Consider the following 25,811-nt stretch of genomic DNA (forward strand, 5'->3'; position numbering starts at 1 on the left):
TCAGGCCCGGGAGGCAGCCTCTCAGATGCTCTGAGGGACGGCTCTGAAGAGGTGAGGGAGGAGCCAAGATACATAGGAGTTTTGCAAGGTAGACCAGGTAGTCGGAACATCAAAAGATTACTGTTAAAGAAAACCAGGTATATCGGGTTAATAAATTTAGCGTTTTCTATGTATGGAAGATGCAAGAGTCTGGGCTCATTGAAGTTATTCCTTTGATATACACCTTTGCTGTCTAGGGCCAGTATCCTGTGCTTTTCCATCCTGAGTGCCCTCAGGATGCACAGTTGGGGGTTGCTGCAATGGCTGATGGCTTGACAGTGGGCAGCCTGTTTATCTCCATCCTGGGCTCCCTCTTGGCTTGATGGTCGCAGCATCCTTTGTTTGCTAATATGGCAGGCAACATTTTTCATCCACAAAACATATGAAATAAATGCAAAATTGAAAAAGTATGGTTTGAAGATAGTATACTTGTCCAAAGCAGTTTTGTATTGAAAATAAACATTTTTGGAGGAAACTTGTAAATAGTTTTCCATTTGAAAACTAAAATGTTTGGAATATAGGCACAATTATTGCTAATGATAATTGATATCCCTAGAGTTTAAAGAATATAATCCTTGACTGTAATTTTCTGGGTTTAATCTTATCATTTGAAATTAATTTGCAATTAGGCTTTTGTTCAGAAAGCTAATGATGAAAATCAGTGTACTTACCGGAATCTTGTTATTGAGAAAGATAGTTCAAATGAAGGTAAGTGTTTTTAATTTCTTTTTTAATGTCTTCTTATTAATACCCAGTCAAAAAATCAGATTTATAGTTAATATATTATGTAAATTAATTGGTGCTACCTACACAATGTTAAACTTTCTAGGGATGCAATTAATATTATTTTAAAAAACAAGTTTTTGATTTTAGCTCTTTTCAGAGGCTTAAATGTACTCTTCTTAAGTATAATATCCTAAACTTCTTACAGTTTTGAGAGTTCTATAGATTATCAGGGAGACATAATATTCTTTTAATATGTTCTTATGGGTTTCAGTGTATTTATCGTATTTCTTTTTAACAAGTGTTAACTGGACCTTAATTTATTTTGATGTATCTGAGTTTCTTTATTTCTGGCAAATGAAATTTGGTTTATAGAAGTTTCAAAGAAGTTACCATTGTTTTTGCAAATAACTTACCAATTCTTTGTAAATAAGCTTTGTATTGTTACTGTGTTATTTTATTATTAGACTTTAAATGAGCAAATGGACATACTTTTAAGCTAGATCCAGACCCTGGTTTAAATTTTATATCATGTGCCTTTTAAAGAAGCTGGCTTGATTTTATTTTAATAGGTACCTATTATATGCTGCTTCTTACAAACAATGGATTTTTTTGTATTACAAACCTTCAGCTTGTAAAAATTCAACAAGGTAAGTAATGTATTATTTTCTTATTACTGATTTGCTGCAATATTTCTTATTAGTTTTCCAGGTAAATTTTAAAATAGGCTCTTTAAGAATATTTTAGTTTAACTACATTCTATGATATTGGGTATACTTTAAAGTATTCATAATATACTTATTCTCCACAGTTAGGGCTACAACAGAATCTGAAGAAATATTTATTTATAGCCTTCAAGGACTTTACAACTTAGTTGGGGAGACAGGAGTTACGCTAGCATAGTAATAAATGCTTTTTGATGGACTGAATGAACCTGGAAACTGAAATGATTTTGTAAGTGTTAACAATACAAGGCAGTAATCTAGAGTGTGTGCTAAGTGAGTGGTGTGGACCATACATCCCTGTGAGCTGGCAGAGATTGAGGAATTGATTCCGGGCATGTATTCAACAAATATTTTTCAAAGATCTACTCTGTGCTAAGAATGTGCCAAGTTCTGGGGATACAACGAGATTTAAGATACAAGGTTCTCTATAGTTTAATGAAGGAGCCAGACAAGTGAAACAGCTCTTCCAAAAGGGAGTGCAAAGTGATGAAGACTTCACAGGTAGGACTTCAGAGCTTGAATAGAAGAGTTGGAGCAGGGAGAAGACCATCTTAGTAGGAAGAACCTTTTAAGGGAAGGTGTGGAGAGACACTGTAGGGACCTTAAGGCAACCTGGCTGGTGCCCCGAGTACGACATGTCGTCACAGTTTATTTCATTGGTCAAGGGCAAAACTGAAGAGTCACCAGCACCTTATGAACTTCTGACCAGTGTTCCTCTCCCTAGATTGTATGTAATTTAACCTTGACACAAAAGGGGAGATTCATATGTATTTTATAGGTTATAGTGTAAATTCAGCCTACTTTCTCTTTTTCATGCAGCGATTGAAAGGGTAGACTTCCATACGGCAAAAAAGGTAAGAACACAAAACCACATTGTCTTCTTGAAACTTAGATTTAATGTCAGTTTAGGAAAGTGTTTCCGCATAATCGTCTAATGGTTGATATTTTGGGAATTAACGTGATAAAACATTTTAATAATATTCCTATTTTTAAAAATACATTTATAGCTATTGATTTAAACTGATTTTTTATCAGTCTTTCCAAGGAATTTGGACTATGGAGCGTATATATAACATTCTTATTTTTTAAATCTTGCAGTTACAAGGACAAATCAAGTCCAGTTTTATTTCTACTGAAAATTGTCATACCCTTGGTTGTCTCAATCTTGTGGCTGGTGATTTAGCAAGCGAAATCCCTGTGATAATTGGGGTAATTCTTTTCTTTTTATAAAATTTTGGGCTTTTTTTCTGAAATGTTTCTTCATTAAAACATAGTTTTGGTAAAATTACAAATTAATTTGTAGTGTATAACAGAAACAGGGAAATTATAAAATGAAGGTCATAAAATTAACTCAACAAGTAAAACTAAGTCTCTGTGTTGGAAAAAATATTGCATCTTTATTTTCACTAATCTCTACCTGACATTTAGCATGTCTTTCAATTATGAGTGTAGGCAAAAACAACAGCAGCAAACAAAACATCTAATATTATATTCAAGGAGTAGGCAAAAATTCTATATTGAATTATATTATTACAGCATTTACAACATTTTTACTTGCCAAATTTATATAATATGTTAAGAAGCAGTCACTTTTCCCCGTTTTGTGTATCTAGTTCAGTATTTCATCAGGGTTTCAAATAATTTGAAGCGAATATTTATGAATGATTTTCAAATATTAGTAGTTATTTTAATGAAAATACTTCATCAAAGGTTATCTTTATCTTGTAATGCTGGAGGAGGTCTTGAAGCTTACCTGATGTCTCTAGAGTGAGTTGCCTGAATATGCCTCCTCCTTATTAAATGTTCATGTGATAACAGTGTACATTCGCTGTTTTTTCCATTCTGTTCTGTTGAAAACAAGCTAAGAGAGGAACTAGATGATAAGAGCTAGCTGGGCTTGAATATATAAATATATTTTGAAATTAGTCACATGTACAACTTAGATGTTTCTACTTGGAGGAGAATTCAGATCTAGACCCAAGTTTGTAATTGACATACTATTTTCACTTCTGTAGGGAACTGGTAATTGTGCATTCTCAAAATGGGAACCAGATTCTTCTAGGAAAGGGATGACCGTTAAGAGTGTTATTGATGCAGAGATTATTGAAGGTAACATCAGTTAATGAAACTACTTTTGGTACTTGTGAGTTGTCGTTTTCATGTCAGTACACTAAGTCTGGCATATGAGCCGTTTTACCAAACCTTGGAAACAAGCCAGCTTAGTCTGATGATCGCCCATGTATTTGGTTTCTTAGCATGTTGCAATTGTTACTCTTCATTTTGGGAGGTTTTACGTTTTAGTGATCCTCCAAAAAAGTAGAGAAACGGGAATAAATGGGAATGGGAACTTCTTTTTTAAGTGTAGTTCTGCCTTTCCATAAATATGTTAGTTTACTATTTTAAATATGGCTATATGTAACCCAGAAACATAGTCCTTACACACCTTGTTTTCTCTTTTGTAGGTGCAAAGAAGTTCCAGCTGATAGACAATCTACTTTTTGTTCTTGATACCAGTGTATGTTTCTGATACTTCCCCTTAAGTATTTTCACTTGATGTTATGTTTAACAACAGAAATTTTGTCGAACTTAACAAAGACAAGGACTTTAGCCAGGGTAGATTACTATCTTGTGTAATGTGCTTTATTTCAGTTACGTATCAAAAGATAGATTGCAAAATGTAAATTTTTAGTCGTTAAGAGGACGTATCAATGAAATGTCTCTTTTGCAGAACGTGCTGAGCTTATGGGATATTTACACCCTAACTCCCATATGGAACTGGCCCTCCCTTCACATAGAAGACTTTCTTCTCACCACAGAAGCAGATTCGCCTTCATCAGTCACGTGGTACACTATGACGCTCATACTGATTTCCCTTCTGTTAGAACCAGGCTTCTTGCCTGATTCTGTTCAGATCATTTCTTATGTGTTACATTCCAGATCACACTGTGAACAGACTGACAGGGTAAAGACCATTTCATTGTTAGCCAAATTCATTGAGAACAAATAGGCAACACAAAAACCTCCAAGTGAATGTGTTAGAAAGAGTGTGAGTCTGGGCCATAAACATTCAGAAGTCAAGTTCAGTATCTTCTGTGTGAATTAATTTTAACTATTATACAAGGATATCACTTTGACTTAGCTTATATCTAGCAGTTGGCTTCTTTGATTCACTTAAACCTTCTTTTCTGTTTCAGGCAAGGGATTACAAATCTCAAGTTAGTAGCTCTGACAACTACTACTAATAAGAAGGTATTGGAAAATTTATATCACATTCGTCCATATTATGTGTTAGAAATAGCATTTATATAAAAGTACTAGTTGTTAAGTAGTACTCACAGCATATCAGCTCTTAGTTCACACAGGTACTTGACAGATCAGAAATAACCCTGCAGAGCTCTTTTTTCTCATAAAAAAAAAAAAAGGTATAAATCTCAGCTCCACATTTTTTTTTTTTTTTTTTTTTTTTTTTTTTTAGATTTAGCCAGTTTATAACATCCTGACTTCTATTTATTTTGCTTTTTTTTTTTTTTTTTTAATAGCTACTTTATTTATTTATTTATTTATTTTTGGCTGTGTTGGGTCTTCGGTTCGTGCGAGGGCTTTCTCCAGTTGCGGCAAGTGGGGGCCACTCTTCATCGCGGTGCGGGGACCGCTCTTCATCGCGGTGCGCGGGCCTCTCACTATCGCGGCCCCTCCCGTTTCGGGGCACAGGCTCCAGACGCGCAGGCTCAGTAGTTGTGGCTCACGGGCCCAGCTGCTCCGTGGCATGTGGGATCTTCCCAGACCAGGGCTCGAACCCGTGTCCCCTGCATTAGCAGGCAGATTCTCAACCACTGCGCCACCAGGGAAGCCCCTCAGCTCCACATTTTAATTGGAGCATTTCAGGAATAAAAATGTCTATAAGAAAATGTTTATTATAGTGATACTTATGTAGTTCTGGCACTGAGGAATTACATTTGCCTTAAAAACAAATTGTAGAATGGACTCCAGGTACGTGGATTTTCATTTAACAGATTTAAAAGGTAAGATAGAACATAATTTTCTATGTAACATTTAAATAATACAGTAACAGATTTACTTATTTTTTGCACTTAACTTCGTATCAAGTGTTTTAATCTATGCCCTGGATTGTGAAGTGCTGTCTTGTGCTCATAGGTTTATATTGACCTAAGACATTAATTGCTGTCCTATTTTTCTTAGATGAGAAACCTCATGGTCTATTCATTACCTATGATGGAAATACTATATTCTTTGGAAGTATCTAGTGTTTCTTCTCTGGTCCAAACAGGAATTAGCACAGTAAGTTGATGTGTATTTTGAACTAATATATTTTTTTATAATTGAAAAAAAATAAGAATAACTAAGCTAAGCATAAGTGGAACCTGGTGGAATACATGGATAGATCTCAGGTAAACCATATTTATTGTTATCAGAGGTCCTCAAATATATTTACAGGAGGTCAGTCTTCATTTAAAAAGAAGGAAATTAATCAAATAAAACATCAGTCAATTGAACATTCAATTTTCTTGTCTCTCCACAGGAAATACAGATGATTGTTAATTTGGGGGAGGTTATTGCTTGCTTTTTTTTTTGGCCGCTTTGGGTCTTCGTTGCTGCGCGCAGGCTTTCTCTAGTTGCGGCGAGCGGGGGCTACTCTTTGTTGCTGTGCGCGGGCTTCTCATTGCGGTGGCTTCTCGTTGCGGAGCACGGGCTCTAGGCACATGGGCTTCGGTAGTTGCAGCACTCAGGCTCAGTAGTTGCAGCACACAGGCCCTAGAGTGTGCAGGCTTCAGTAGTTGCAGCGTGGGCTCTAGGGCATACGGGCTTCAGTAGTTGTGGCTCGTGGGCTCTAGAGCACAGGCTCAGTAGTTGTGGCGCACGGGCTAAGTTGCTCTGCAGATCTTTCCAGACCAGGGATCGACCCCCTGTCCCCTGCATTGGCAGACGGATTTTTTTTTTTTTTGAATTTATTTATTTATTTTTGGCTGCGTTGGGTCTTCATTGCTGCGTGTGGGCTTTCTCCAGTTGCGGCGAGTGGGGGCTACTCCTTGCTGCGGTGCGCGGGCTTCTCCTTGCAGTGGCTTCTCTTGTTGCAGAGCTTGGGCTCTAGGCGCATGGGCTTCAGTAGTTGTGGCTCACAGGCTCAGTAGTTGTGGCTCGCGGGCTCTAGAGCGCAGGCTCAGTAGTTGTGGCACACAGGCTTAGTTGCTCCACGGCATGTGGGATCTTCCCGGACCAGGGCTTGAACCCATGTCCCCTGCATTTGTAGGCGGATTCTCAACCACTGTGCCACCAGGGAAGCCCGTTTTATCTCTTTTTATATACACACATTGTATTTTTCCAAACCATTTGGAAATTACTTGCAGACATCATGACCTCTCACTCCTAATTTCAGTGGGTATCTCCTAAGAATAAGGCCCACAAAATTTAACATTAATGCAATACTATTATGAAATATGCCATCCAAATTCAGATTTTACCAATTGTGCCAATTACTTGAGAACTTTTTTTTGTTCCTGACCCAGGATTCAATCAAACATCACGAATTGAATTTTGTTGTCGTGGTCACATGGTAGTCTACTTTAATCTCTAAAACTTCCCTAGTCTGTTTTTGTCTTTTCGGACATTAACATTTTTCGAGTCCTAGCCGGTTGTTGGTAGAATGTCCCTCTATTTGGATCTGTGTCTCGTCATGATTAGATTCGTGCTAAGATTTTTGGCAAGCATCCTGCATAAGTGATACTGTGTCCTAACTGCATCACATTAAAGGACTCATGTCCACTTGTCCTGTTATTGGTGCTGTTAAATTTGATCACTTGGTTAAAGCAGTTCTGCCAGATTTCTCCATTGTAAAGGTACATTTTCCCCTGTATAATTAGTAAGTAATTTCCGTGGTGTTATTTTGAGACTATGGAACTATCCTTTTCCTCACCAGTTTTTCCCAGTAATTTTAGAATCCATTGATGGATAATTTCCGCCTAAACCAGAAATTATTGTTACTCTAGTAACTATAAAGTGAATTAATTCTATATTTCAATTTTAAACATGTTTTTGCTATTGTAGGATACCATATACCTTCTGGAAGGAATTTGCAAAAATGATCCAAAGTAAGTCCTGTTTTGTTTATCAGATAAGTCGTTAAATAATAGCAAAGTTAAAATTTACTTACTGATGACAAATGTCAATATTAAAACTTTTTTCAGACTATCTGAAGACTCAGTCTCTGTTTTAGTACTTAGATGTCTTACAGAAGCTTTGCCAGAAAACAGGTAACTTCTTGTGTTTTTGTTTTTTTTTTTAATAATTTATTTTATTTATTTATTTTTGGCTGCACTGGGTTTTTGTTGCTGTGCGTGGGCTTTCTCTAGTTGCGGAGAACGGGGGCTACTCTTCATTGAGGTGCGCGGGCTTCTCATTGCGGTGGCTTCTCTTGTTGTGGAGCACGGGCTGTAGAGTGCAGGCTCAGTAGTTGTGGTGCACGGGCTTAGTTGCTCCATGGCATGTGGGATCTTCCTGCACCAGGGCTCGAACCAGTGTCCCCTGCATTGGCAGGCGGATTCTTGACCACTGCCCCACCAGGGAAGCCCTCTTGTGTTCTTCTAAGCCTTACTCCTTGATGAAAAGCTTGAATTCCCTGATTAATAAAAATTTTACTGAAATTTCTTTCAATTTATCAGATTGAGTCGGTTACTTCACAAACACAGATTTGCTGAAGCCGAGAGCTTTGCCATTCAGTTTGGACTAGATGTTGAGGTAATTATTCATGTATTCATTCATTCATTGAAAACATTTCTTCATGTGCTAGAGGCTGTAGAGAGAAATATGTAAAACATAATGGGAATTTAGTGTGATCAGGCCTATAATTAAGATACGACCAAAGTAGAGTAGGGATTCAAAGGAGATATTGACCCTTAAAGTAGGGTGGGAAGACTTCATGGAGGAGGTGATTTTATGTCAGATCTTGAAGATGTTCCAGATAGTCCTGGGAGAGGAAGGGAATTCTAGGTGTTAAGACACATGAAGAAAGTGAGGGAGGCTTATGGTGCTTCCAGGAACTCCTAGTAATTAGATAGGACTAGGGTGTAGGTTATATGTGCATAGAAGGGAAAGGAGATGATGGAGAAGGAGAGGATCAGAGCCTGGAGGGCTTTGTATGTACTGCAAAGGGTTTAGATCTTATTCTGCAGGTGATGGGGAGCTACTGAGATTTTTAAGCTGGAGAATGTCTTGATTAGGTTGTCATTTTGTAAACATGGGAAATTGTTTGGAAAAGGGTAAATCTAGAGGTGCAAAGACCAGCTGAAAAACTGACCCAGTGCAGTGAGGTGGAGACACACAGGAGGGAAGGTCTGATGAGAGAGGTGTATAGGAGGTAGAAGCAGTGGGGCTCAGCGATCAAACATAGTGGGGGGTACAAATGTCAGGAGCAGACTAGCAGTACTCTGGCTCAGCGTACTACAAGTAAGTCCCTTACATATAAACGAGTTCCATTCCAAGAGCACATTCATAAATCCAGTTTGCTCAGAAGTCCAACAGAGTTAGCCTAAGTACCCAACTAACGCAATCGGCTACATAGTACTCTACTGTGATAGGTTTATAATACTTTTCACACAAATAATACATAAAAAACAAACACACACAAGAAATAAAACATTTTTAATCTTACAGTACCATACCTTGAAAAATACAGTAGTGCAGTACAATAGCTGGTGCTTCTTAGCAGTACTGGGTACATCACCACTGCTTTTACACTTGCTTCTGGACATCCTGGGCTTGAAATAAAGATACTGTACTACTGTGCTCTATACAGTACTGCACAGTAAAGTACACAAAGGCACAACCACTTGTAGAGGATGCACGCATGTGACAGTGTACGCCAGACACGTGAACTGACTTACGTGATTGGACATGTGAACGCACGTTCGCATCTTGGAAAGTTCACGTCTTGAAGATTCGTATGTAGGGGACTTACTGTAGTTGGAATGTGATGGCATTACTTAAAATGAGGAATATGTGTGGAAGAACAGGTTAGGGGTAAAATATGAAGGGTTCTGCTTTATAAAAATTGCATGTAAGGGATCTTATAAAATGAGGCTGTCTGATAGGAAGTTGGAGAGTGATCTGAGCTGAATCTAGACATAGGTAACACCAGAGGAATGGCTCAGACCACTCAAGGAGAATGTGTGTAGTAAGAAGAGATCTGAGGATGAGATACAGGGGCACCAGCACACGGGGGATAGAGGAAGAAGGGCTATAAACATATTTGGGAAGAAGACCACACAAATGTACGATTAAAGAAGCCAAGGGGGACTTCCCTGGCAGTCCAGTGGTTAGGACTCCTTGCTTTCACTGCTGAGGGCACGGGTTCGATCCCTAGTTGGGGAACTAAGATCCCACAAGGCGTGAGGTGTGGCCAAAAAACAAACAGTTTAGTGGGGAGTGATCAGCAGTTGCAAATACTACCAATAAAATCAGGTATAAAAACTGAAAGTTGTCTGTTGGATTTGGTGATTAGGAATTCATTGATATCCCTCGAAAAGTCCTAGGAAGTAATGAAGGATGAAGCCTGATGGTAGTGAAGAACTAACATTTGCTAAGTGGGTGGTGGGTACCCATGTGTTTGTTGTTTTAAAAATGTAGCATTTTATATTATGTAACAACCTAAATGGGAAAAGAATTTGAAAAAGAATAGGTACCTGTATATGTATAACTGAATCACTTTGCTATACACCTGAAGGTAACACAACATTGTTAATCAACTATGCTCCAATGTAAAATAAAAAGTTTAAAGAAAGTAACATTTTAAAACATGCAAAACAATTTTGTATATTGTTTAGAAATGTATATGAGTAAAGCAGTATATAAATTAATGGGATAACAAGCACCAAAATCAGAATAATGGAGACTTCTGGTTAAGGGAAGGAGGATGATTTATTTGGAAGAAGTGCAAGTAATATTAAACTATATTAGTAATGTGCTTTATTTTTTTTTAATTTAGGTGATAAGTACACGACTGTTTGTTATATTATTACCTTTTTGAACATCTGAAAGTTTCATAATAACTAATTTTTAAAAAGAGCAAATGAAGCAAAAAAATCAAAACCAGTGAAAGATGTTTTCAGGGAGTGGAGACACAGAACTAGAGAAACTGCTCTTTCGTATCATTTTTAGCTTTCGGAACCAGAGAGCCCATGTTAAAGTCGGTATTTTGTTTATAAAAAAGGAACCTGAAATTTTGACTTTGTCTAACACAAGCTGTTTCTAGCTGCTAAAGAACCTTTGATAGACTGGGAATTCCCTGGTGGCACAGTGGTTAAGAATCTGCCTGCCTCAGGGAGATCAGCTCGGTGCTTTGTGACCACCTAGAGGGGTGGGATAGGGAGGGTGGGAGGGAGACGCAAGAGGGAGGAGATATGGGGATATATGTATACGTATAGCTGATTCACTTTGTTATAAAGCAGAAACTAACACACCATCGTGGAGCAATTATACTCCAATAAAGATGTTTGAAAAATAAATTAAAATAAAATAAAATAAAATGGTATGCCTCACTAACCTGAGTTAAACTATATCAATTTAGCAAATCAATTAGCAAATAATTAGTGAGAACCTTGCTAAGTATAGGGATTGTGGGAACACCCCCCTCTTTCTCTCAGCTTAAAGTCTAGTGGAAGACATCTTCAGCGGCTAATAAAGGTACAAAAATAAAAAAAGAATCTTCCTGCCAATGCAGGGGACACAGGTTCGATCCCTGGTCTGGGAAGATCCCACATGCCGTGGAGCAACAAAGCCCGTGTGCCACACCTACTGAAGCCCGCGCGCCTAGAGCCTGTGCTCTGCAACAGGAGAAGCCACCACAATGAGAAGCCCTCACACCGCAATGAAGAGTAGCCCCCGTTCACCGCAACTAGAGAAAGCCTGTGCACAGCAACGAAGACCCAATGCAGCCATAAATAAATTAATTAATTAATAAAATTTAGAAAAAAGAACCTTTGATAAACTTAGAAAAGTAGACGTGAAACATAATTGTGTGGTATTCTTCTAAAAACCAGCTCCATTCACTTTTTTTAATGTATCAGTATTAATTTCCTGTTTTTTAAAAAAATTGTTTCTATTTTTGGCTGCATTGGGTCTTCATTGCTGCGTGCAGGCTTTCTCTAGTTGCGGTGAGTGGGGGCTACTCTTCGTTGCGGTGCGTGGGCTTCTCATTGCGGTGGCTTCTCTTGTTCCGGAGCATGGGCTCTAGGCGCGCGGGCTTCAATGGTTGTGGCACGCGGGCTCAGTAGTTGTGGCTCATGGGCTGTAGAGCGCAGGCTCAGTAGTTGTGACGCACGGGCTTCGTTGCTCTGCGGCATGTGGGATCTTCCACGGCCAGGGATCAAATCCATGTACCCTGCATTGGCAGGCGGATTCTTAACCACTGCGCCACCAGGGAAGCCCTCCATTCACTTCTGAACAGCAAAATTTCAGACACATTACTTACCCTCTCTTGAGCTTCAGTTTTCTTGATTGTAAAATAGGGATCTTAGTATTTACCCCATAGGGTTATGATGAGGTGCAAATGCTTACTTAGGTTTTTATGAGCATTAACTGAGATAATTCACATAAAGCTCTTAGTACACTGCTGGTCACATTTAGTGAGGACTCAGTAGAAATGGTTTCCATAACACTTTGTAATCTGGGTTACCTTTCAGTTATCTAAGTGTTACCTTCTTTAATGCTTATTCTTGAACCACATGAATATTCACATTTTTTTTTAGCATACAGCGTAAGATTTCATCCACAGGCATTATTTTGCTTCAAGTTTCTTGATGTGGCATGTTTATATTACAGCTTGTTTACAAAGTAAAATCAAATGATATATTGGAGAAACTAGCTTTGAGTTCTCTGGACACCAGTGAGCAGACCGAATGGCAAAAACTTGTAGATGAAGCTAAGGAAAATCTGCATAAAATCCAGGTATGTTTTCCCTGTCGTATACTAGAGTATTCAGATCGATGGATTGATCAACATTACGTTGCCTTACCATGTCTGGCATTTATGAAACAGGACGATGAATTTGTGGTGAATTACTGCTTGGAGGCTCAATGGATAACCTATGAAACGACCCAGGAAATGCTGAATTATGCCAAAACCAGGGTAAGTGTTTCTGACCTCTGTGCATGTTAGTTTGTCTTATGCAAAAGAAGTAATTTGCAAAAAACTGAAGGATTTTTCCCATAGACCTTTTTTAAAGTGCATTTATTTTGCTGTTCCAAATGATGCCATTTTTGCTATAGATTGTTCCCCTCACTCACCTGTAAATGAGTACCATTGCTAGTTATATACCTTAAAATCAAGGTGTAACAGATGGGCAAAATGTGAGCTGTTTTCATAAAATGCATTATTTTTAAGATATGTAACTTCTTTATTGTTCATTGTTCATCTCAGAGTTCAGTGCAATTTAATTTTTAAAGATGATTTTTTCCTTTAATTCACAGGAAATCCATCTTCTTTCATGAAAAACCTAGTATAGCCAGTATTCTAACCGTGTTTCTTATTCATCTTAGCTTTTGAAGAAAGAAGATAAAGCTGTTCCTATCTATTCTGATGGCTTAAAAGAGGTAATTACATTGGGTTTATAGGTTAATTTGGGAGTGAATATACTGTTACAATATACTTTTGAATTCAAGATAGGTCTGTATTTTTTCAAGAGCAAGTTATATTAATACATTTTTTCCTTATTGCAAAATGGGAATAATAATAGTACTTATAGGTTATTTTGAGGTCAGATGAAATATTTCCTATAAATCATTTTGCATGGTGCCTGCTATTTCAAATAATTGTAAACTGTGATGATAGCTATGATGGTGCCAAAAATATATGTGCGTGCACATGTACGTACAGATCTTCCTCAGCTTATGATGGGGTTACATCCTGACCAACCCACTGTTAAGTTGAAAATACCGCAAGTCAAAAATTCACTTCAGGGGGGGTGGTTCCGGTGGGATGAATTGGGAGACTGGGATTGACATGTATACGCTAATATGTATAAATAGATAACTGAAAAGAACCTGCTGTATAAAAAATAAATTAAATTAAATTTTAAAAATAAAATTAAAAAAATAAGCTGCAAGGATATATTGTACAACACAGGGAATATAGCCAATATCTTATAGTAACCATAATTGGGGTATAACCTCTAAAAATTGTGAATCACCATATTGTACATCAACTATACTTCAATAAAAAATGTTTTTCAAAAAAAAAATGCATTTAATACACCTAACCTACTGAACATGATAGCTTGGCCTCACCTACCTTAAATGTTCTCAGAGCAATTATATTAGCCTAGAGTTGGGCAAAGTCATCTGACTCAAAGCCTGTTTTATAATAAACTGTCAAATAGCTCATGTAATGTATTGAATACTGTACTGAAAGTGAAGAAACAAAATGGTTGTAAGGATATCGGTTGTTTGTGATTATGTGGCTGACTGGGAGCTGCAGCTCCTTGCTGCTGCCAGCATCACGGGGGAGAATCGTCCTATATATCATTGCTAACCCAGGAAAAGACCAAAATTCTACGTATGGTTTCTACTTGAATGCGTTTTGCCTTTCCACCATCATAAAGTCGAAAAATCTTAAGTTGAACCGTTGCATGTCAGGGACCATCTATATATTTTTTAACTCTTATCTCAAAGTAAATGTTTAGTATAATCCAGCTAGGTTTTACCATAAGGGCATATTTATAAATCAGTGGGAAAACTGATTGATTTTGAAAGGCACCTACAATTAATGTACAAATACCTTCCTCTTCTTTGCAGGTTTATTGCATTGAGCGTGATTGGAAATATTTCCGTTATTTCAAGTTTTTTTGTTTTGTGCTAAGTAAAGGCAGTCATATTTATGGGAATTGACTTGTAATATGGGATAAAACGAGAATATGTACAAGACTTCTGAAACAGAATGCCTAATTTTTGGTGTTTTTTATTTTGATATTATTGCACACAACATTCAGACTGTCAAGTTATTTCTTTTTAGGTACTAAGGGCTCATGCAAAGTTGACTACTTTTTATGGAGCATTTGGACCAGAAAAATTCAGGTATATGCATTCCCCATTTTGAATTCTGGATTATGAATTAGATTTAAGTTTGGAATGTTATAAAAGATAAAGCATTGCTTTGAGTGAATTTGTGTTTCTGGGGGGTTCAGTGATGGAAAATGTTATCTTTCCTGCTAAGCTTTAGGCACTTCCTACATCGTCCATTGGAATTGATACATTTGGAAGGCAGATTTAAATAAACGTACCTTTTGCCTTAACAATCCACTTCTGGAAATTAATCCTGTTAGATATACTAACATGTGCACCAAGAATATCGTTATTGACGAATATGAGATCTAGTTACCTTAAAGCTAAGACAAATTTATTTATCATGATAAACTAACAATGAAGGAAGCTTTATTTTTTCTCCTTATAGCTATTCAGTTATCCCGATACTATCATTAAACATTCTACCTTTTCACTGCTCATTGAAATGTTACATTAATCACATGCTAAAATTCTCATGTGTATTTAAGTTTCTGCGATGTAATTGTATTCACTTGGTTTCATCTCTCTATTCATTCACCAGTATCAAATAGTTTTAATTAATGTAGCTTTAAAGTGTCCTATTAACTGGTAGACTAGTCCTACTATACTTTTCTTATTTTTCAGAATTTGGGCAGCTACTCTTTTCTGTATGACACTTGGAGTCAGAATCAGCTTATCCAGTTTTTTAAAAATCTTATTTTTATTGGATTTTTTTATTATTTATTTTTATTGGGAATGTGCTGAACCTAAAATCAATTTGGGGAGAATCAGTATCTTTACAACATCAAGTCTTCATATCAATATTTAAGGGCAGTATGTGTCTTCCTACTCATTCTATCTTTTTTTTTATGTTCCTGAGTGGTATCTACTCAGTTGTCTTCATATAGATTTTTTACATTTTTTTGTTAATTTTATCTTTCTTCCTACTTTTATAAATGGGACTTTTCTCCATTGTATTTTCAAAAGGATATAGAAGCTATTGATTTTTTTAAATTACTTTTAAACCAGCTAGCTTATTGAATTCCTTTTTCACTTGTAGTAATATTTCAATTGGTCTTGTTTTTTCCAAGTATATAATTATATATGCAAATAATGATAATTTTGCTTCATTTTTTTCCTCATTTTTTTTCCTTGCCTAATTTCGACTGGTACTTGTAGAACGTTTTTGTTTTTGTTTTTGTTTTGATGTGGGCCTTTTTTTTTTTAAGTCTTTATTGAATTTGTTACAATATTGCTTCTGTTTTATGTTTTGGTTTTTTGGCCATGAGGCATGTGGGATCTTAGCTCCCAGACCAGGGATCGAACCCACACCCCCTGCGTTGGAAGGTGAAGTCTTAACCACTGGACCGCCAGGGAAGTCCCATGTAGAACATTATTAAATAATGGTGGTAAATAGGCATCTTTCACTTGTTCTTTATATTAGTGAAAATGCTTATTTTGTTTTATCATTTAGGCATGATACAGGCTTATAGGGTTTTGTCTTTTTATCATTTTAAGGAAGTATTCATCATCTATTTCTGAGCTTTAATTAGGACTGGGTAGTCACTACAGCTTTGTTGGTTATAGCAAAAGACTGGAAGTAACCCTAATGTTCAACTGTGGGTGTCTAGTTATATTATAGTAAATCCATGCCATGGAATAATATGTAGTCCTTAAAAAGAATTATATCTATATGTGCTCATTTGGTACAAGCAGCCAAGATAATATAAAATGAATTTTTTTAAGTACAAATAGTATACATAAAAAACTCTCATTCATTTTAAAGTTAAAAATGGTTGCTTGTATATGTAATGATTATCTCAGGAAGGACCTACAAGGAGAGCTATAACTTCTGGGGGAGATATAGGAGTTCTATAGGTCTGGGATAAGAAGGAAACTTACTTTTCACTGTATAATCTTTGATTCTTTTTTTAGCTCTGAGGAAAAAAAAACCTAGTTAAAATGCATGATGATATCTAATTGTAACATATAACCTTAATATATATTTTTTGACTACTAACTTCTTTCCTCTCTTTGACTTTGCAGGGGTAGTTCTTGGATTGAATTTCTGAATAATGAAGATGACCTTAAGGATATTTTTTTACAGCTAAGAGAAGGAAACCTTGTTTGTGCACAGTACCTTTGGCTGAGACATCGGGTAATTTGTTTTGCGTTTTTTTCTTAATGGCTTTATAGCTCCTGTGAGAGGTGATTGAATCAGTGTTGGAAACTAATAGGGTGGCAGGAGTGACTGGGCAATGGGGTGTTTTCAGACGATTTGCTAAAATATGACCTGTCCCAGAGAAAACTATCCTCTGATGATATTAACTCAGAGGAAATATTATACATAAAATATAAACTTACGTTATCTCATCATTCAGAGTCTAGTTAGCTCCTAAACTTAGGTCAAGAGGTAACATTTTATTAAGCAGTTTGTTGATGGGCTTTCTTATGTAGGAATGGTGGAGAGGGTAGTCCTGTTGCAGCTCAGATTGTGGAAAAGGATTGCCCATTATAGTTGCTGCTCCAAATCTCCTTAATGTTGATGTAGAATATTAGGTCCAAAGCTCAGTATCTGGTGTGATGCTATTAAAGACACATGCTTGTTAGGGTTTGTACTGTCACCTCCAGTTAAGTTTTCCCTAGAATGCCATCTCTGCCTGTTCCTCTGCCTCTAATTTATTAACTAACACTCGCTGCCATGAGGTTTCACGGAATTTGTGCCTACCAACTTGAATCATTTGCACAGAGTAAGTCACTTTTAAGGGTCGTTACATCAGTAAAATTTTTTTTTTAATAAATTTATTTTATTTTTATTTATTTATTATTTTTGGTTATGTTGGGTCTTCATCGCTGCGTGCAGGCTTTCTCTAGTTGCGGCGAGCCGGGGCTACTCTTCGTCGCGGTGCGCGGGCTTCTCTTGTTGCGGAGCACGGGCTCTGGAGCGCACGGGCTTCAGTAGATGCAGTGCATGAGCTCAGTAGTTGTGGCTTGTGGGCTCTAGAGCGCAGGCTCAGTAGTTGTGGCACATGGGCTTAGTTGCTCCGCGGCATGTGGGATCTTCCCGGGCCAGGGCTCGAACCCGTGTCCCCTGCATTGGCAGGTGGATTCTTAACCACTGCACCACCAGGGAAACACAGTAAAATATTTCTTGAAATGACTTTCTAATAGGTCTTTCCCTCTTGGGAGGCTATCGGTTTAAATTTGTTGGATAAATCTTAGTTTCTCGCTCTGTACGATTTAGGCAAACTTTGAAAGCAGATTTGATGTGAAAATGCTTGAGAACTTGCTCAACTCAATTTCTACACCAGTCTCTTTGCAAAAGCTTTGTCCATGGCTTAAAAATGATGTGATCCCATTTGTGAGAAGGACTGTACCTGAAGGACAGGTAAGTTTCCCTCAGTGTTTTTACTCTTGATGATTCTATTTTTTACATTATATCATTGAAGATTAAGTCATGCTAACACCAGTTCATTCATTTTAGTGTCTCTTGAAAGACTACGATGGAGGTTTTAAATTATTTCAGTGATTATTTATTCGTATCAATACTTTTTATGATATATCTATTTCAGAAAGTTCTTGCAAAATGGTTGGAACAAGCAGCCAGGAACCTTGAACTAACTGATAAGGTAATACCAGTATAATTAGCACTGAAAGGCATTTCCAGTACTCCCCATGGCATAAAACGTTGTTTTTAATGGTCTCTAATATTTTTTTAAAGGCAAACTGGCCAGAAAATGGGCTTCAACTGGCAGAGGTATTTTTTACAGCAGAAAAACCAGATGAGTTAGGATTGGCGTCCTCTTGGCATTGGAGTTCCTTGGTATGATATGAAAAACAAATTTTTAGTAATAAAACATTTAATTTATATTGAAGGGTTTGTCTGTGTGTATTTAGACACATATTCACTTCTTAAATATTCTTTTTGTATGTTCTTTTGTTGTGTACTTTTAAAATCCACAAAAAGGAAAATTAGGTTTTTTTCTTCCTTATGTTTCTATTAAAACTTGAACCTGTCTTAATGCACTGTTTTTCTCTATTGAGCCAACCAAAAGGGAAAGAATATATAAACATACTCCTAAGTAGTCTAATTGGGATTTTATGCATTAGTAACATTTCACAGTCCTTTAAAAGGGCAAAACTTAGTAACATATTAGGATTAGTTTTCAAAGGCTCTATCAATCAGGTTTACTTCTTTTATTTAAAGTAGTAAACTACTTCTAGTTTTGATTGCATTTCTTAGGCATTCCTATAGTCATAATGGCTTAAGTACCAAAGAATTTTTTAAAAGATCAAATTGAAAAAAATCTGGGACTTTCTGACTGACTGAATAAAATAGCAATGCTAGAAAGAGAACTAAAATCAGGAATATTGATGTTACATATGATGTTAATTTGAGGTTAATGAACTGAATTTATTATTTGGCTTCTAAATTTCTTAAGTTCATTTATTTTTCCCTTCAGATTTCTAAAAACTAGAAAGCATTCATTATATTGAAAAAAAAAATGCATTCTTATATTTTAAAAAAGTTTGTTGGGGTACCATAATTTAGTTTACAAACTAACATGTTGAGACATCTCAGTATAACCTCAACTCTGAAGTTTAAAGTACTTAAGGACCGGAAGGTATGACCTTTTGTAACATCATACATACATTATGAAATTACATTTATTCCTGAAGTTTCTGGAGCCCAAAAATAAATAATAAATTTCCTCCTACTTTCTGATATAGCAGATTCTTGTTATTAATTATACTTACTGATTTTGTGCTGTTAAGAATAAGATGGGAATTTTTTCTGTAAGTTTCAAGCAGTGTATTGATGTTATATAATCAATACATGTTATAATGTACAATGTATATTGATCATTTTATATGTTTTTCCACAGAAGAGCTTTTCCTCTTGCTATAAAACAGTACTTTGTCTTTTCCCTAATTGCCTTTTATCAATTGAAAATTCTGTTCCTTGTATATAACTTTAGGAAATCTCATCGCTTTGTATCTGTTCATGGTCTATATGGATGGAACACTGAGGATTATCTAAATGATGTTTGTGTACCTAAGTATATTGGGGTTCTGAAAAAATATTACACTAATATTAATAGTTTTTTCTATTTTTTTAAGAAAGAAAATTTCTTTTAGATTTCTATTGGATTCTGATCTGTTAATTAGTACTAGTTAATTTTGCTTAAACGTCTACAAAATTTAAAGGCATAAGTTGCAGTTTCCTCTTATTTGTATTTCCCTCTCACACTTTTATTTCATATCCTTAACAACTTCAACACTTTTGTTTTATAAGGATCATCAAAAGATGGAGGAAGTTTGTCAGTTAAGGACTTTGGTAAATAACCTGCGAGAGTTAATCACACTGCATAGGAAATACAACTGCAAATTGGCCCTCTCTGATTTTGAGAAGGTAGAAGTCTAGATTTATCAGAATTATTACTATTTTGTCATAGCCAACACAGCTAGAGTTTGCATTTACGCCGTCTTTATTTCGACATCCAGGAGGACACAACCACCATTGTATTCCGAATGTTTGATAAAGTGCTGGCCCCCGAGCTTATTCCTTCCGTCTTCGAGAAGTTTATCAGAGTTTACATGAGGGAACATGACTTACAGGAGGAGGAACTTCTCCTTCTGTACATAGAGGTAACTTCTTCTTTAGCTCTAGTCTTTTTTTCTGGATCTGTGCAGTGCGTCATTGTATTAAATGTTTAACTCTTTACGGAATGTCATGCTTTACCTAGGATTGATGCAGCATATTGTATTGGTTAAGAATGTGGGTTAACTCTGCTATTAACTGACTGGTCACCTTGCGCACAATGAGATAATAACAGGACTTTCTCCAAATGGTTGTTGTGAAATAATAGAGCGTAAACAAAGTTTTCTGTACCATGTAAAACTGAAGGCCAAGGTTTTGGCAATTTTGCACTTGTTGACCATTGTTCAGCATTCATGGCTAAGTAGAAGTTTGTGGTTTTTTACGCATCCATAAAAGCTATTTATCTATGTTTATATATGTGTGTGTGGGTGTTTTAGTGAGAGTTTTAAATTAAAAAAAATGTTTATCCCATTTTAGGATTTATTGAAGAGATGTAGCTCAAAGTTCACCTCACTCTTTGATACAGCATGGGAAGCAAAAGCTATGGCAGTAATAGGATGTTTATCTGACACAGATGTAAGTAAATAGTGATAATATAGATTTTCCTTTTGAGCATTGCATCCTTTCTTAAAACTTTTTTTCTGGTCACAAAAGCAACATATATTTGTTAGGGAGAATTTGTGTAATAGAAAAAAAGAATAAAAAGAAAATAAAAACCACTCAATCCTTTTTTCTTATGAAAATAAAAAGTGAAAGTCTTCTCATTCCCACCCCCAGAAAAACCCACATGGACGGTTGGATGCATATATTTTCAGGCATTTCTATGGTCTTACAAACATAGAGACATTTTAAAATATGTTTATCATATGCCTTTATTTTGACTTCACACTGTTATTAGTCACCATTATAAAATGTGAATAAAATCATGGAGAATATTTTTAAGCACAGAGTCTATAGAAAGTTAATAGAGCTATATGATTTTAACTTTCAGCAGAGAAAATACTCTTCTGAATTTTTCTAAATAATAAAATTGCCCTTTATGTGTGAATATTGGAAGACATATATGCTTTTGCAGTCAGAAGATGAAATATTCTCAAGCTTCCATCCAGTAGATGCAAGATCCCTGCTGTAGATTAGGCTTCATCATTAATTTGCATGAAAAGTAAATCCAAGGGCTATTCACTGTCAGTGTGTGTGTCTTTATAGCTCATATTTGATGCTGTGCTCAAGATAATGTATGCAGCAGTGGTCCCCTGGAGTGCAGCTGTGGAGCAGCTAGTGAAACAGCACTTAGAGATGGACCATCCCAAGTAAGATTACACTGTACCAAACAGCTTTTTTGGTGTTGGATAAACTTCATGTTTTGAGTTGAAATTCATATATGTTTTTCTATCCTTTACTGTGTCCCTTAGTATTTCATAAAAAAAGACAGTCTATGTTAACATCAATAAATTTACTTTTAGAGTCAAGTTATTACAGGAGAGTTACAAGCTAATGGAGATGAAAAAACTTTTACGAGGCTATGGAATAAGGGAGGTGAATCTCTTAAGCAAGGAAATAATGGTAAGTACAATAATTGAATGTTTTAACGCCTTTGCTCCACTTCCAGAGCAACATGGGAAATTTAACCGGATTTTATATTCTTTAAGATTAATAGAGCTAGGTTCTTCGCCGCTTCCCTTTTGTTAGATAGAATGTTAAGAGAGTGTTTGATTGGTTGTTAGAGTAGTAAAGACAACAGACAGTAAATTAAGAAGCTGAAGGAATATATTATACCATCATGTTGTACACCTTAAACATATGTAATTTCTATTTGTCAATTAAACCTCAGTAAAGCTAAGGGGAAAAAAAGAAGGGTGAAAGGACTGTCATTAAATTCAGAAGGCAAATCATGTTTTAATTTTTCATACAGTTTAGAGTTTGCTGCATTGTTTTAATTATATGAACAAATGATTTCTGGGCTCTCTGTGAGATTTCATAACAAAGAAATGTGTATTGTCTCTATTTCAGAGGGTGGTAAGATACATTCTCAAACAAGATGTCCCATCTTCTTTAGAAGATGCTTTAAAGGTGGCCGAAGCATATATGTTGCCTAAAGACGAAATCTACAGTCTAAGGATTATTGACCTGATTGATAGAGAAAAGGTGTGAAAGTTTTATATTGTACTTTTATATGGTTGGTTTGTTTGTTTTGAGTTTTTAAAGATTTAACTATCAAATTATACAAATAGACAAGCACAAAATAAAGTTATACCAACATTGGACGTTAGATTGGCCTATATATATATAGTTTTGTTTTGTTTTGTTTTAAGTATTTTGTGAATACCTAATGAGCTTTCATAGTCTTTGGTAGTTAACAAAACTCAGACTCATGTTTTACATATGCGTAGGACCCTTTGTTTCCAGAATAGGAGGTGGGTTTTCTTTTTGTGTTTTTAAGTGTCTTTATTTTTATATAATTCTAAAACTACAGGCATACCTAAGAATTAACAAAATACAAAGGGTAGTATTTTAATTTACTTTTTCTGTTTGCTGTCATCCAAAACAGAATTTTCAGATTTTTAAACCATGGAACCATAATGTCTTTTTCAAAATGATGTCTTTTCATCTTTAAATAGAAAAGTAAGAGGTAAATCCAAATCATCCTTTGCAGGTAGCAGCTGTTTTTTCTTCCTTTCAAACTCTGTTTACAGGGTGAAGACTGTATCCTTCTGTTGAGGTCTTTGCCTCCTGCTGAAGCTCAGAAAACTGCAGGAAGAGTAATCATATGGGCACGACTGGCATTACAGGAAGAACCAGATAATTCTAATGAGGTGAGATTTTCACTAAATAAAATGTAGATAAATCCAAGTTTTATGGATATTTATCAACAGGATAGAAAAGACAGACTTACAAATATGAGTATTTGCTCTTCTCACTGCTAGAATGGCCTAACATTAAAATTCCTATTTACTATATAGAAAATTTACCATATAGAAAAACAAACAAACAAATACAGCTGCTTTGTAGCAGTGGCTTTGAGCCCACAGTGAATAATCTAGGATCTGCAGATCAAAAGGATTAACTGAAGTATCTGTTATACATAAAGAATTTTCCGTAATGCCTTGAAGTGTAGACAGTGTTTTGCATTGTATGGGACATAGTCATTACTCTCAAGTAATGTCAGCCACAGAGCCAACGTAAATCTAATCTGAGAACAGAATGTTGAAACTTAGAAACGATTTCCAGAGAGTCAATTCACGGTAGAGAGATAAGGAACTGAAAACCTAATTTATCCAGGGTAGTTGAGTTTTTTAAACCTTTGAAGATACTTACCTCCCAGCCTCTCTCAGTGGTGCGCTTCATTCATTTTTTACCTTTAGGGAAATGATTTTTTTTTTTAACACCTAAAATTTATTATCCTCTTATTGTCCACTAGGCATTAGGTTAAATACTTCAAATGGATTGTCCATTTCTTCCTCACAATAAAACTGTGAACAGAGTTGTGAAGGAGGCCCTATTGTTAGCTCCTTTTGATTGAGTTTAGAAACTAAAATTTTAAAATTAGTGGCTTTCCCAAGGGTATTTGGAAAGTGGCAGAGTCTCATTTCAAACTGTCTGTGTTCTCAACCACCAGCTTCAACTGCAGCCCGTAGTCAAAATGTTTGAGTACTTTGTATGGACCCGGCCCTTGCTAAGAATTTTACACATACCATGTCTTTCAATTAAAGCTTTTCCCTCTTTGGTTTTTCTTATCTTTAAAAAAAAAAGATTTTTTTTTTTTTTTTTTAGTCTTGAGGATGATCCTTTCTTAGACTTCTGATTTCTATACTAAACAAGTTCAGTTCTCTTTAACTTTTCCAGAGATCCTTTCCAGATTTTTTCTCACATAATAAGTAAAAGCTGCTAAAAAAACAAAACCCAAATGCCTGTTAATTATAGTGTATCTGAAAGGTGATTTGGGAGATTTGCATATTCTATAGTATTTCTAAATCATATATCCAAGAGTCCATATGGGTATTTTTCATGTTTAGCTTATATATTATTCAATTATGATCTATTCTTTGGCTGCCCAACTCCCTGTAACACAGACCTCTCAACTCTTAAGCCATATCTATTGTTTATTCTGATTCTGTGCTTTTTATTTATTTGTCTATGTATGCACTACATATACAATGGCAATTACAAGAAAGAGACTTCATTTTGCATTTTTCTTTTTAGGACAAGGCCTGGAGACTGTCTGTAGCGAAGACATCAGTAGACATTCTTAAATTACTGTGTGACATTCAGAAAGGTAGTTTCCATCTCTGTTCGCTCCTCTTGGTTTAGTTCTAAAGCTGATCCTTTTCAGAAGAGGGCATCAGTGACATCTCCCATCCTGACCCACAGTTTTCCTGCCTCTGATTGTCTTTTTTGATCCCACACACTTTTCTTCATGAAAAGGCTTTCTTGCCTTATTCTTTTGATTAGAAGTGTAAGAGCAGAAGCATGTAAGATCAACTCATCATTTGTGTATATGCTTCAGTGACTGTTTAATGCTAGACTAGATTTCTTTGGTGCCTTGCACTTTTTACTCACGTTGCTCACTTATCACTGGGTTATGATTGAGAAAAAACCCATTTAACCTTGAATTTAAAACAATTAACAAAGTAATTCTCTTGGGGAAAAAAAAATCTGGAATTTATTTCAGAAAAATTGCCATTTGTCTTGTAACCAACAAACTTCTCTTTTCTACCTTCAGAAAGAATAATTAGATTTCTTTTTGTACTTAAATTGTATTCTATCAGAATCTGAAAAGAACTACTGAGGACTTGAGATGAGAAAACCAAAGCAAATTAAGATTTTAGCTTTTAAAAATTCTGATAATATCAGAATTTGGATGTATGCTATAACTTTTAAAAATTTAATTCCAGACAATCTGCAGAAGAAAGATGAATGGGAAGAAACCTTGAAACAATTTAAAACTGTTGCTAGCTTACAGGTAAAGATGTTAAGCCATGTTGAACATTATTACTTGACTCATCAGTGCATTTGACATAGATCAGTTCCTCCTTCTTAAAACCTTCTGCACTAGCCTTCAGAGACTTCAGATATACTGGGTTTTCCTCTTTCTGTCTCTCTTTTTTAAAGCAGCTTTAATGTAATATAATTCACATACCATACATTTCATCTATTTGAAGTGTATAATTCAATGGTTTTGGACGTATTGCATTATTGGTTGTTTAAATCGTGGTAAAGTACATACAATGTAAAATTTGCCATTTTAACCATTTTTCTATTTACAATTCAGTGGTATTGACTCCATTCACAGTGCAGTACAACCATCACCATCACCAGTATCTACTTTTCATCCCCTCAAGCAGAAACTTTACACCTGTTAAGCAATAACTCCCCATTTCTCTCTCCCCGCAGCCGCTTGTAACCTCTAATCTACTTTTTATCTCTATGAATTTTCCTATTTCATAAATTTCATATAAAGTAGAATCATAAAACATTTGTCCTTTTGTGTCTAGCTTTTTTTACTTAGTATAACGTTCATCCATGTTGTAGGATGTATAGAACTTCCTTCCTGTCTCTGGCTGAATAATATTCCACTGTCTGGCTCTACCGCATTTTTGTTTATTTATCTCTTGATGGACACTTGGGTTGTTTCCACTTTGGGGCTACTGTGAATAATGCTGCATTGAACATGGA

The 25,811-nt window shown here is 35.9% G+C and overlaps 1 protein-coding gene across 2 annotated transcripts in view; it reads left to right on the forward strand.

Moving 5' to 3' along the window:
• The window catches only part of KNTC1 (kinetochore associated 1), a 109,686-nt gene that overhangs the window by 9,253 nt on the left and 74,622 nt on the right, over positions 1 to 25,811 (forward strand). For both annotated transcript variants that reach the window (XM_057527008.1, XM_057527010.1), the window contains exons 5-33: positions 669 to 747; positions 1,335 to 1,412; positions 2,307 to 2,341; positions 2,586 to 2,696; positions 3,503 to 3,596; positions 3,950 to 4,002; positions 4,216 to 4,331; positions 4,682 to 4,736; positions 5,688 to 5,786; positions 7,551 to 7,594; positions 7,691 to 7,756; positions 8,165 to 8,240; positions 12,321 to 12,446; positions 12,537 to 12,626; positions 13,037 to 13,090; positions 14,508 to 14,569; positions 16,583 to 16,694; positions 17,781 to 17,924; positions 18,109 to 18,165; positions 18,258 to 18,359; positions 19,833 to 19,949; positions 20,042 to 20,185; positions 20,616 to 20,714; positions 21,345 to 21,448; positions 21,602 to 21,701; positions 22,149 to 22,283; positions 22,832 to 22,951; positions 24,339 to 24,411; positions 25,031 to 25,098. In XM_057527008.1, coding sequence (XP_057382991.1) covers positions 669 to 747; positions 1,335 to 1,412; positions 2,307 to 2,341; positions 2,586 to 2,696; positions 3,503 to 3,596; positions 3,950 to 4,002; positions 4,216 to 4,331; positions 4,682 to 4,736; positions 5,688 to 5,786; positions 7,551 to 7,594; positions 7,691 to 7,756; positions 8,165 to 8,240; positions 12,321 to 12,446; positions 12,537 to 12,626; positions 13,037 to 13,090; positions 14,508 to 14,569; positions 16,583 to 16,694; positions 17,781 to 17,924; positions 18,109 to 18,165; positions 18,258 to 18,359; positions 19,833 to 19,949; positions 20,042 to 20,185; positions 20,616 to 20,714; positions 21,345 to 21,448; positions 21,602 to 21,701; positions 22,149 to 22,283; positions 22,832 to 22,951; positions 24,339 to 24,411; positions 25,031 to 25,098 — 2,613 coding nt within the window. The remainder of the gene's footprint in view (positions 1 to 668; positions 748 to 1,334; positions 1,413 to 2,306; positions 2,342 to 2,585; positions 2,697 to 3,502; positions 3,597 to 3,949; positions 4,003 to 4,215; positions 4,332 to 4,681; positions 4,737 to 5,687; positions 5,787 to 7,550; positions 7,595 to 7,690; positions 7,757 to 8,164; positions 8,241 to 12,320; positions 12,447 to 12,536; positions 12,627 to 13,036; positions 13,091 to 14,507; positions 14,570 to 16,582; positions 16,695 to 17,780; positions 17,925 to 18,108; positions 18,166 to 18,257; positions 18,360 to 19,832; positions 19,950 to 20,041; positions 20,186 to 20,615; positions 20,715 to 21,344; positions 21,449 to 21,601; positions 21,702 to 22,148; positions 22,284 to 22,831; positions 22,952 to 24,338; positions 24,412 to 25,030; positions 25,099 to 25,811) is intronic.

Source organism: Balaenoptera acutorostrata, chromosome 13 (genome assembly GCF_949987535.1).
Source record: "Balaenoptera acutorostrata chromosome 13, mBalAcu1.1, whole genome shotgun sequence".
Lineage (NCBI taxonomy): Eukaryota > Metazoa > Chordata > Mammalia > Artiodactyla > Balaenopteridae > Balaenoptera > Balaenoptera acutorostrata.